Genomic DNA, 12,790 nt, shown 5'->3' on the forward strand with positions numbered 1-12,790 from the left:
TTTACATGTTTAAAAATTGTTCTGTGTGGTATTAGCTGTTCAGGATTTAAGAAACGTGGTTTATTAACATACAGCTAAAATATCTGCAGAGCATGCTTTGAAAAATCCGAACTAAATACAGTAAAGCCACCATTAACCAGATTTTTTTTTTTTTTTTGCACTCCACTTTCAGGAGACGGAGGCAATTGTCTTTAAAACAAGCCGATTTCAAGGATATATTCAAAAAATCAACTCCAGGGTATGTCCAAGGGTCTGCATTTTCCTCTACCTTTTTGTCAGTGAGAATTTATTTTCGTCACAAAAAGACCCTGAGATACTAGAAGACGGTCAGTCATCAAGGAAACGTTCAATAATGTCTAGGTTACGGTGTTTATTAAGCTGAAAAAATGATAAATTATTCCGTTACAGAAATACCATACATCCTTGTATTGTGCTTTGTGTTTTCCAGTGGGCTTTCTCAAACACAAGTTCAGTTGCTTTTCAGAATATTGCTATGAGCAGGGCAAAGAAAGGGGGCCTCTTCCCTATTTTACAGATGAGGGGGGATAACTCAGGAAGCCACAAAGCTGATTAGTGGGAGAGCTGCAACCAGACCACAGGTGCCTACCTCTGTCCTCTACCCCATCCTTCCTCATCGGAAAAGTTGGAGACAAGTTTTTTAACTTTTACATGGTATTGAACAATCTCTATAATGTACACCACCTTGGTTTCCGAATTGCTGGGATTTCACAATTCCCCTCTTCAGAGGTGTCTGTGGGTCGGCCTCTGTGCCTCTCTGTCAGCCAGCTGGAGACCTTGCTGTCAGCCTCTCCCAGACCTGGAAGGATCTAGAATGGGGAGGGCAAGATAAATGGCCCTGGACAGTGCAGACTGACAATGAGTGGTGGGCAGCCGACGAGGATATGTTGAGGAAGGCTGGTGACTGAGAGAGAAAACAGCCTCGCCATAGCTGGGGCTATCTTGAGTGGGCGTTAGCGACCTTGACTTTAAAGCAGTGTTTCTCCAAGTTCAGTAGACCAGGCATGAAAATCAACTGGAGTACTTGTTTAAAATGCAGGTTCCTAGCCCCCACATTCAGACTTCCGCATTTAAAATATTCACCCCAGGCATACTAAAGTTTGAGACTATCTTGCCTTCAAGGTGTAGGACTTTTCTCTTGTAAAGAAAAGAGCCACTTCTCTCTGCGCAGTGTCCGTGTGTCATGTCTAAGTATACACCGGGGCCATAGTCAGGTGAGGGTGAGGAGTGACAGGTGTTGTGGGCACATGTTGCTGTATCTACACCCGAGGCATTATCACAGTAGCTCTTGTGCTTTATGGTGTCTATGAAGTGGTTTTAAAAGACTTGTGTCCATTTTAGACTTGAAGAATGTAAAGAGCCGAAAGATTTCTCCCAAAAGGTGAAAAATAAGGAAGTTTTGATATTTGAAGAGTTAGTCCATTCCTGTTATTTTAAAATTGAGATTAATTTTTATTTTTTTAAGATTTTATTTATTTATTTGTCAGAGAGAGCATAAGCAGGGGGAGCAGCAGGCAGAAGGAGAAGCAGACTCCCCGCTGAGCAGGGAGCCTGATGCGGGGCTCGATCCCAGGACCCCGGGATCATGACCTGAGCTGAAGGCAGACACTTCACCGACTGAGCCACCCAGGCACCCCTGAAGTTAATTTTTAAAAATTGGCTAATAAACTAGGCTTATCCAGGGTTCTGGATAGTCAAGGCTTTTCAGTAGCAATATATTTATGCTTAGCCGTTCATGTTCCAGATGGGAATATGCAGTCTGCCTGATTAGATTGCCAGAGATTTGTGGCCAGGGAACATGTGTTCTTCTGTAAGCTTGTAACATCTAGCAAAGTCCTAAGTTTTTAGTACTTATTGATGATCGAACTAATTCAGCAGGCACCTCTTTTTTATAGGCTTTGGGCTAGGCATAGCAAGTTGATTGATTTTGGTATTTGTGAAGTTCAAGGAGTCAATCTCGCACTGTCGGTAATGGCTAATAGAGGAGGAAGTCCTCAGTTGAAACAAACGTATTTTAGTCGACAGATGGGAAAACATGGCCCTAATGAATTTGCTAATGCTTGTTCCCTGTTTAGAGTATCAGTTTAAGCTCAGTCTTGCTGCCTCTTCACCCTTTTTGGAATATAAGTTATGTTGTTCTGTGCTTTACAGATCGGAATCTCAAAAATTGGTAATTCTGGAAATTCCCAAACATAAATATTTTTGTTTACTGACTGAACAGCATCATAGGAATTTAAATAACGTGTCCAGACCTGGTGGTAGAAGACTCATAAAAATGCTTAACAGTGTCTGTGACTTAGATCAAGCTGAATAAGAAATGAATGAATATATGCTAGCTAATGGGAAGATAATATTTCACTTAACAAAAATTTTTTTAAGTAAGCTCTACACCCAACACGGGGCCTGAACTCATGGCTCTGAGATCAAGAGTCACATTGCTCCACCGACTGGGCCAGCCAGGCCCCCCAACATGGTACATTTTTAATGGCTTTTTGTTTTGATAAGTTTGCAGGTTTAATGTACAAACACATCAGAAAATCTAATGATGGTCTGGCTGTTTTATTTACCCATGGTAATTTAAAGGGATACTTAGGAATTTGCTGAGAGACAACTAAACAGATACATTATTATTATTCGAGATGAGAGCGAGGATTTTTCACTGGAGCAATCCACCATCACTATAAGTGATGCGTTTATTTCATTTTAAAAAAAGCTTGTATTCTGGGTGAGTTTCTTCAACATATACTTATTTTTAACAAGATAATGTGTATATTTAATTTTTCTTTCATTTTAAGGAATTCATAGCCTTAAATTCTCCAATGAACAGATGAATATTCTTTTTACCTATACTCTGCTTTTTAGTCATAGCAGAATTAATAATACTTAAAAATCCTTCCAGGATATATCCTGGCTTCGATACCCAGTTCTTGCTTAATCACCCCTCTGCTTATAAACTTCTCTTTCAGTTTACCCAGCAAATATTTATTGGGTGCCTTCCAGTATGCCGGGGGTGGTGCTCAGTTACGAAGATGTACAAAGACTCAGGGATTCCTTCTTGAAGGTGGAGCAGGAATTTGGGGATGGCGTCTCAGGTCGATGAAGTCCCATGGTGGGAACACAGGGTGCGCTAAAACATGGCCTCTTTTTGGAACACTAGATACATTATCTCTACTTGGTGATAAACTGCCTCACTAAGTTGCTGTTTTCGAAGTTTGACAATGTTAATACAAATCCAGCTATGCAAATATTAAATATTTAAAAGTCATTTTTTTTCTACCACCGCCACTCCCAACACATACAAGCACTTTGGTTTGGAGTTTAAGGCAGTTTTTTTGTTTGTTTATTTTTAGAGAGAGAGAGAGAGAATGCCTGTGCACGTGATGGGGGAGGGGCGGGGGAGGAGGAGGGGGAGAGGGCAAGAGAGAGACTCTTAAACAGGCTCCACACCCAGCATGGAGCCGAGTGCAGGGTTCAATCTCAGGACCCTGAGAACAATCAAGAACTGGGTACGTAACCGACTGAGCCACCCTAGGGTAGTTTTTAATAGATGGGAATATTTAAGGATTAATTTAGTTTGCGCACGTCGGAGTTGTATAAAGACTCACTTGGGCATGTGGATTTGGGAATCATATACGAATGAGGCACCCAGGGGTAGCCAAGAACAAAAAAAGCTTACAGATTTTACTAGAATGTAGATACTCCAGAAAACAAAAGAAAGAAGGAAGGGCAAGAACTTCTAAATTTCTCATTCAGTGCTAATGCTGTTTTCAGCTGTAGTGAGAGAGGAAGCATCGTTAGAAGCTGTGGGTCATTGGTACCCCAACAGTCAGGACTTTCTTGTCACTTGTTCAGTCCCTCTGGATTTGCTCTCCTACCCCAACTCCTGTCTTAGCCCCAGAACCTCACCCATCTGACCCCCAGTGACAAAAGGTGCCGCATACCGGAATCACGCCCATTCCGGCACTTCATTCTTCTTCCGTCCCGTCATTCCCCTCCTCGCCCTTTCTGTTTTTCTCCTTTTGTCCCTTTTCCTGTGTTTCCTGGCTTGCCAGCCCACCAGCCCCTCTTACTGCTGTTCTATCCCTCCTCCCCCCAAAATTCAGTATCCTTCCTCTCTTTTGGAAATGTTAGAGATGGGAAGAGTGCTTCCCTTCGCTTCACTCCTGCCAGCACGGAGGAGTTCTGTACGCATGTACATGCACGAGTGTGCGCCCGCACAGTTGTGTTTGTGTACTTGTTTGTATTGTGAAGAAAGAAACAGGTACCGTATTAGTCCAAGACGTAGCCAGAGATGTAAATCCTTTGTGGGACTGAAAGGACCCACGCGGCTCTGCTAAGGAAATTGACATGTGAGAAGGGTACTTATAAAAGATGAGATTATGACTTTCCCGTGTAGTCATCTTTGAGAGACATCTGGGATTTTCCATTTTGATTTTAGCAAGGCTACATATCTGAGTATCTAGTAAAAATGTTTTAATGTCGTTGATAGTCAGTTTCCTGAAACAAATAAAGGAGATGCACGTGTGTGCGCGCGCACACACATACACACACACACACGTATATGTAGCCATTCATGTGAACAGTTCTGTTTTCTGTAATAAGGAGCCCTGAATGTATTAGGAATTTTGCTGTGTTGTGCAGAAGTCAAGTTTTTGTGTGCTTTAAAAGGTTTAACAGCCCTACTTGGTCGCCACCCAAATACTCTTACTGATTGGTAGAACATAACGGAGCACACAGTTTGGCTGATCTACAGTCTTGTCTGAGCAACACGAATAACATGGATATTCCAGATTAGTCTGAGGAGACATTGTCAGGACTGAAGAGAAGATTACACAGTGCGCGCTCACACGAACTGTGGTCAATGCTATTAGCCTCTAGTTGTACCGATCACAGGATTCACCAAAACTTGCAAGAAGAAGGGAATATCAGGAAAATATGGAGAGAGAGTTCAGATAGGTGACATAATCAGTCAGTTCATTTCATGGGGTGGTGGGATGAAAGAACCGTCACTGTCAGCCAGTGAGTTAAATTCTCCTCTGTAAAGTTATTTAGAAACATTTATGTTTAGAAAAAAAACTCCCACTCCTAGCCGTATATTTCACGTCTCTCCTATACTATGACTGGCTTAATTCTTACTTACCTTTTTCTCCCTCATCATACTTAAACACCTTCTGAAATGAAGATTTTGCAAGTGGTCTTTGCACACACTTTTGTATTTTTGGTGTTTGCCCCCCACTTCTGTCTTTGAGCGTACATATTATTGGAGGAATAAATAGCTCTTGGTAATTCTTGTTTCTTTAGAATACATGGAGGTAATTACAGAATGTGGTTCATGTCACAGAGAAACACACATCTACAGGAAAGGTCTCATGGAGAAGGAGGGACAGTAGGGATTCTAGAGTGGAAGTCACGTACTAGCAGATGGAAACCTGATTCCTAGTTCCAGTCCCGCTGCTAGCTAGCAGGGTGACATTGGGCAAGTTCACATCTCTGGGCTTCAGTTCTTTTCATCTGTACAATGAAGCCACTGAGCAAGATGATTTGTAAGAATTCTAGAAGTTATAAAATATCTCCTCTTTCTACATTTGGGAACCAGGGAATTCCGCATTGTACGATTTGGCCAAGGATGCCTCTTTTTGTGGCCTTGGCCAAGTCCCAGCATCGTCCTTTGTTTATGACATCTCTGAAAGACGCATTTCACAGGTATTTTCAAGTGATCAGTTAATGTTCCTCAAATGCTTTGAAGAGCTTTTGTGTATGTTGTCTTTCTGTCCCTAATAGAAACCAAGTGTTCTGTAAATGAAATCAGTGTTTCTTATGAAGTCAACGAGGGTTTTTGACATTTCCCAGCCTAAATATTAAAGCAGTGGGACACTGAGCCTGCATAAAATTCTATTTAAAATACACATTTAATCATTTTCTCCCTTTCACTCTGTAGGTGAAAACGTTTTCAGTTCCAGAATGTAATGGTAATTACACTCAGTAGTTGCTGCTGGAGTCGCCGTCAGGGTAGTAAAATCTGATTAATTTGGACCCTGCTAATTTGTAATTGGGGTGATTTTACCTGGCTCAAGTTTATTTGTAAATGATGTATAAAGAACGTTGTTGTTAAGCAAATTAATAGTGTAAAGTAGATTTCGTGGACCATATTTCTACTTAAAGGAATTATTTTTAAAGCCTTTGGCATATTAGTTGTTTGCTCATGAGAGGTAATTAAAAATGACTCCTAGCAATTTATTAAAGTAGGAGAACTGAATAGAAATAAATGTTCATCATCAGATGTAAGCTTTTAGGGTTTTGGGGTCTTTACCAGTGCTGAGGGTGGTGTGGAGGGAAAGCAGTCTTATTTCCTTTTCACTTTGGGCAAATATGATGATTGTCAGAGGGCCCCCAAAACAGGTTGTAAACGTTAAGTCTCAGAGAAATCTAGACAGACGATTGACAGAGATGATTTGGTGCTACTGGTTGATTTCTTTGGAGCCTGAGGTTAGACAAAGATTATGTGGCTTTTTTGAATAAGTTGATTGTTCACGAAGAATAGTAACTGGAGACCCTTTGCAATGATGTTATCTTCACCTGTTTGTGGGGGATACCCCCTGGGAGATTTTGAAAACTCCACGTTTCCCCTATATCCCACTCATAAATGTTGAGTTGACTTTATAGACTGCTTGAAACACTTTACTAACCATGTTTTTATGTAGGTTTGGGGGTCTTTGTTCTCAGAAGTTGTATTTGCTATTACTGCTTTGTAATATTTTCATAAGCTGGAAAGTGGTTGCATTTCCTTTCTGAAACATCACCTCCTTGGTACACACAGCTGATTTATAGCTGCTTTATGTTTTATATTTGTAAATGTTTGAGAATGCTTCCTGTTTTTGAAATGGGACATTCCAAGCTTGCTTGATGAGTGCGTGTGTGTGTGTGTGTGTGTGTGTGTATGTGTGTGTGTGTTTTATTCTGGGGCTTTCCAACAAGTTGGCACTGCTGATTGTTGTACCTGGGACCTTTTTGCTCCGTAACTATTAAGAGTTATTTCATAAAGCCTTCTAATGTAAAATGTTGACTATGATTTATTTGTATTAGTGGTGCTTTTTTTTTAACCTTAAATACTCCTTTCTCTGATTCCTTTGAAGATTTTTATGAGAGAGTTTTGCATATGAGTACTAAAAAGAGAAATATAATTGAACTTTTTAAGTGTCTTGCCTGAGTTTTTGGGAGGTGCTTGCGTAGGGTCGATTGAATAAAAATTATTTGTGAGTTAGTGATGGCTGACATCTACCTTCTATTTAATAAAGTTTATGCATTACTGGTCAATCTTTCAAAATAAGCTTTCTCTCCATAGTTGTGTGTATGCACGTGGCGTGTGTATACACCGCATTTACATGTATGGGCGGGTTTCATAGGAAAATACTCGTTGCCTGAATATTGACGTGTATCTTAAAGGAAGGCATTTGTGATTACCTGGAGCTGCTTTCACACGGTATTTCTGGTATGTTAAATCCCATATTGTGGGATTTTTGAAGGTGGTTGCTTCCTATGGTAACATTCATCTGTGCTTTTTGAATACAAATGAGAAACCTCGTAAGGGACTAAATCTCAGTCTTTTAAAAACTAGGAATGATTTGGAAAGGAGTATCTGAAAGCCAGCTACTGAAGTTAGAAGCACAAGTTTATTGTTTGCAGACAGACCTGAGAGTAAATATGAGCTGTTTGTCACTGCGGTGCTTTTTTTTTTTTTTTCTTTTTTTTTTTTGGAAGGTAGTGGCTTCCGTGTGGAGGGAGTCTGCTTTTACGAAGATTGCGCTGACGAAGGCAGGGTAATTCTGTTTTTAGGCAGATGTAGAAGGGTGCTATGGAGGTGGGTGCTTAGTGATGGCGACTAGCCGACCTCAGAGGTAAAATTCTTCAGCCCGTAAATAAAGAGTTCAGCATAATACCACCCTCTCCTGTTTGCACTTCTCAGAATTGTGTAGAAAACGTGTGAGTTTGGTGCTTTAAACAGAAACTTAAAACACCCAGTCACTTTCAGGGTCCTTACAAAGGCTGTTTTCTGGCAGTATTTTAAAACGATACGGATGAACCATAGATTTGCCACTGCTTTTCATGAAATACCTCCAGTTGCCTTTGACAGCAGCTTGAATTTTTCAATCTCCTTGTCAGTCGCTAACCCCTAGAGGTTACCGGACCCGCTGCTGGGCTTTGGAATGGTCCCTGCTGGACACCTGCTTGGCCAGCAGCATTGGTCTCTCCTCTAGGCAATTTGTGAGCTGTTGGGGGGTGGGGGGAGGAGGGAGGGGGGGCCGGACGGGAGGGGAAAGGGGGAGAGACGAAGGGGAGGGCAGCACTGAATTAGATTGTTGATAGCGTCCCTCCGAGGACTGCTATTAAGAGCCCGCTACTCTGAACTTCTCCGCTGCAGAAGACTGAGTGGTATTCGTGTTACCACAGCATGTTGTCAATGGGTGAGATCCTGCTCATCCCCGCTTGGAAATAAGAATAGGGAAAGGAGAGCAACTTGAATCAGAAGCCACTAGAAGAGCGTGCAGAGTTCTGCAGCAGTTTATATTTGTTCTTACATTTTGCCTTCTTCTAACGGGGAAACAGACTGGCATTTTTTAAACGGGCTTTTCTCATAATGGCATTCTTGTATTGTGCGGCCAGAGCTTGCACAGGAGGAAAGCGGGCTGCTGAATTTAGTCACTGATCTCTATTAGCTGTGGCCTAAGGCTATGCTGAGGTTTATATCCCATTTGTATTGTTGCAGCTCAAAAGAAGAATGTTCAGAGGATGACAAGTGTATTCTGAGTAGGTATGTTGTTTCATTTTCATATGAAACCCATCTATTTTTTCTTTCCTGCTACTATTGGTCAGAAATCAGGTTAATAGGTGCAGAATCGAGTACAGCGCTGCAGTATCCCTGTTAAGGTTGAACAATGGTAATGCCAGCTTAAACCGACGACGACGACAACAAAATAAAATCCCAGCCGCGTTTATTAAATAAAGCTGCATTGTGTGGTGTGCATGGTGCAGTCTTAAAAAAAAAAAAAATACTGCAGTCAGCGCTTTCCTAACGAGGTGGCACTATTGTTGAGTTAGAACGATAGAATCATCCTCTTGCTTTAGGGGACAGGAGGATTTAAAGGAGGTGCCTTGCAGCCCTATTTTACAGATTGGAGGCTTCGGTGTTAAGGGCATTGGCAGTTCGCTTGCATGTTCTCCGCGGCAGCCGCTGCTGTGTCGGGACAGTGTGGAATGGAAGTCCTAGGTGGTAGTCTGTTATGGAAACGCTGTTTACTGTTATTGTAGTACCGTGGTGACAACATGCCATTGAAATGGAAAACGAGCTCTCCTGCTATCTGGAAATTCCCAGTTCCTGTGCTTAAAACATCCAGGTCAACTCCACTTTCTCCAGCATACATGTAAGTGAGAGAAAATAGGATATTAAAGTGGGGTTTCATTCCTGAATCAACCTTGTGGCAAAAGGGGGTAAAAAAAAAAATCCCAAACAGCAGCATCCCCAAATCCACAAGAGTAAAAACCCCAAGCTGGCTTATAATGAAATATATTGGCATGCCCACATTTTACCTTCGGTTGCTTGTCCTGAGAGTGGATGTTTATTTTCATTTGACGCGCTTAATGGTCATTGGATTACTAATACACAAGCCTAAAGGTATACCTAAGGAATTGCCTAAGGATAGACTTGAATCTTTTACAGCGCTTGGATTTTGTTTTGGATTTTTGTATGTCTGAAATATTGAAGATGACTTCTTTTGTGTGGTGGCACAGAACACTGCTGGTGACTGATGCTGGTGTGGTGTTAAGTAGGGAAATGCTCTCTGTAATTTTTGTATGAATTGGAAACATTCGGAGTCAATGCATTGATCAGAAAATGAGCCTTTTAACCAGGACTTTTATACTTGAGTTGTGTATGAATGTTAATAAGTTTGATGTTCTATCTTTCCCAGTTGTATAATTCAGGTTCTGAAGTGTAAGTTCAAATTTGTGCAAGTTCTAGTTCTGTCAATAGTTACATACATACATGGAGTTGAAAAGCTTGTTCTACAAATGCCTGTTTTAGACATTTATTTTAAGTAAATATATACTAAAATATATTGGGAAGTCTTACTAGAATTTTTTGAAAATCTGAGTTTTTAAATTTGCGAACTGTTGCCTTAGAAACAAAATCCAGGAGATATAATAAAGTCTTCTTTTGAAATATTGTCTGTGATTCCCCCCCCCTTTTTTCCCCCTTTCAGTAGGGGAAAGCTGAGGGAAAGCTGGACTTTTTTTTTTTTCAATTTTTGAAATATTAGCACAAGAAAAGCTTTTGAGTAGAAGCCTGTTTTAACTGTATTTCCTTTACAATATTGTTTCAGTAGGAAAGCTGTGGGAAATTCTTCCTGCTTTAGGTTAATTGTGTTTAGAAAGCCAGTGAGTGGCCAAAGGAAGCAGTTCCCTAGAAAGCGTTGAAAAATGAGGACATTCAGGTGATTTTATCTGTTTGCTTGTTTGACTTTTCCTATAAAGTGAAAATTTTAAGTTCGATTTGTAAAAGAAAGGGGAAAAAAAAGATCAGCTATATTTGTTTCTCAAAAGCTGAATTTGTCAAAAGCACAAATTAATGGAGGTGACAAGTTAATGGAGGTGACAAGTTAATGGAGCTCCTCCAAGTCATTTGACTTTATGAATCCTAGCTGGTGAGAAATGAGCAAAGATTTACCAAAAGCAACTTCACTGTAAAAACAAAACAAACATACACACCCCAGAACTTGAAATCAGTAGCAGGGTACAATTAATAATGCCCATTAATGAGTCTGGTATTCCTCCTATATTTTACCATACAGAGGATCCAGATCATAGCTCCTCTAGCTGCTCAATTTGTAGAGATGGTTAAAAAAAATGTATATTGTATTAATTCCTGCTAGCCACAGGCTCAGATACAGTTTAATACAGCATCTGTAATGAATCACTTTCTGCCTTTTAAGTACTCACCTCTTTGACCTGACGATATGAGTGAATTGATTTGGATGGTAGAAGCTGGAAAATACCACAGACCCTGCATGTGTTGATTGTGGGTAGTACACAGAGGAATCTGATGGGCTAGCTAGCGTTAGCTTATACCATTTTGAGATTGTGACAGTCTAAGTTATTAAATTGGCCTTAACTTATTTTTCGTCATCAAAATAAATTAATGTGGGGTTTTAAGTATCGTGTAAATATACACAGGGAAAATATGTTAAATATAGGAAAAGACTAGCTTGGGGAATTTAACTCAGGTTTCTAAATACATGGACTTAGTTTTTGACTGCTTCAGGTTGATGTTCATTGTCTTACTTGGCCAGAAGTAAAAATATCATGCATAACATGTTGTTCTCATCAGAGGTTCTCTATATTCCACAACACTTCTGCACACAAAATGATGCTGAAGTTGAGCGGAATTTTTGCTCTCCAAAATTACGAAGACTAAGTTAGTAAACTGGGTCAAGTAACATTACGTTTGTTCTCACAGTTGCTGGGCTGGCCAACGCAGGTTCAGTGGTTATTTGGGCCTTTGGGTCTAAAGTCTTTGCCTTGAAAGGGAATAGTTTAATTCTGACTTTTTGGTCCACTGTGATATTTTAGAGTTTATCCGTCAAATGATATCTAAACCTTTACAATATTATCTGGAATATAGAATTGACGGTTAAGAGAAACATCTTTTTGTATGTTTGCTGGAGTCACATCAGTATTGTAATGTTGTGTCACTATTTATTGTGATTTGTCAAATAACACATTCTTTGGTTTTTATCGAAGATTTGGGTCATTTTTCAAAGGCTGAAATTTCAATAAAAAATCTTTGGGGCTGTAGTAAGAACGTGCTGTAGTAATTGAGCAAGTATGGAAAAAATATAAAGGCTCCTTATGGTCTCGTTCTCAGCCCAGTGTAGGTGCTGCTTGGCTGGAGCTCCCTTATTGAGGCTGGAGGTAGGGCAGTGCCTGCTACCCCCGTGAAAGGTACAACAGACAACTTTTCACTTACTGCAAACACTGAACAGAAAGGCAATTTCTCCCTTGTGGATTTCAAAGCCAAGTTTGCCTTCTTTCTGCTTGTGTAAAGCGTGAATGAGAGGTGCCACCTCTTTGTATATTCAAGACTGATTGGTGGTAAGGACAATGTTGATGACAATATGAAGGAAAATCGTCTCTTATATAGCATAAAGCGCTGTTCAAATTGTGTTATCCTATGATTCGGGAATAGTGGGAGTACCCTAAAGACAAAAGATTTAGGAAAAAAATCCTTTGACCTTCAGGCAGCTTGGATACCAAATGCTTAGTCTTTACTGGGTAGATGGAGTCTTCCATCAGCTTCCGTTTTGAACCCTTGCAGGGTGGTGTGCCATCCATGTGGAATTCTAAAGGGACCAGACGTCTTGACAGAAATCTGAGTGACGCGTTTGTTACACTCTGTTCTACAGTAGGTTGAAGTTCAGCCTCAGCCTGGGGGAGGATCTCCTGGTCAGTGTAAACTGAATTAGTAAAGACTCCGTTCCTGACAGGTGTGAACCATATAAATTAACCTGTCCTTTTGCCTGAATTAATAAAGCTGAAAGGGCAGTCACATCTAAGTGGTTTTCTGGTATTTTGGTATTCATTGTTTTAAAACAGCAAAGGGTTCCTTCAGGCTAATGTTAGAGGGTTAGTGTATTGTTGGCTTCTAAGGGCACGCTGAAATAGAAGAGGATTAGCATTAGCAATCCTTTTATCTTTTATTTTACAAGCTGTAAGTTTTGAT

At 40.5% G+C, this 12,790-nt stretch overlaps 1 protein-coding gene across 8 annotated transcripts in view; it reads left to right on the forward strand.

Annotated features, from left to right (window-relative positions):
- The window catches only part of KLHL13 (kelch like family member 13), a 192,380-nt gene that overhangs the window by 114,673 nt on the left and 64,917 nt on the right, over positions 1-12,790 (forward strand). For 3 of the 8 annotated variants that reach the window (XM_045805018.2, XM_045805017.2, XM_045805019.2), the window contains one exon: positions 173-238. The exons of 3 other annotated variants lie outside the window; for them this stretch is intronic. In XM_045805018.2, the coding sequence (XP_045660974.2) occupies positions 173-238 (66 nt within the window). Of the gene's footprint in view, positions 1-172; positions 239-8,732; positions 8,828-9,106; positions 9,438-12,790 lie in introns of those variants that run through there. 2 more of the 8 variants (XM_045805025.2, XM_045805024.2) reach the window with 2 other exon arrangements.

Source organism: Ursus americanus, chromosome X (genome assembly GCF_024610735.1).
Source record: "Ursus americanus isolate L20-20 chromosome X, mUrsAme1.1.p, whole genome shotgun sequence".
NCBI lineage: Eukaryota > Metazoa > Chordata > Mammalia > Carnivora > Ursidae > Ursus > Ursus americanus.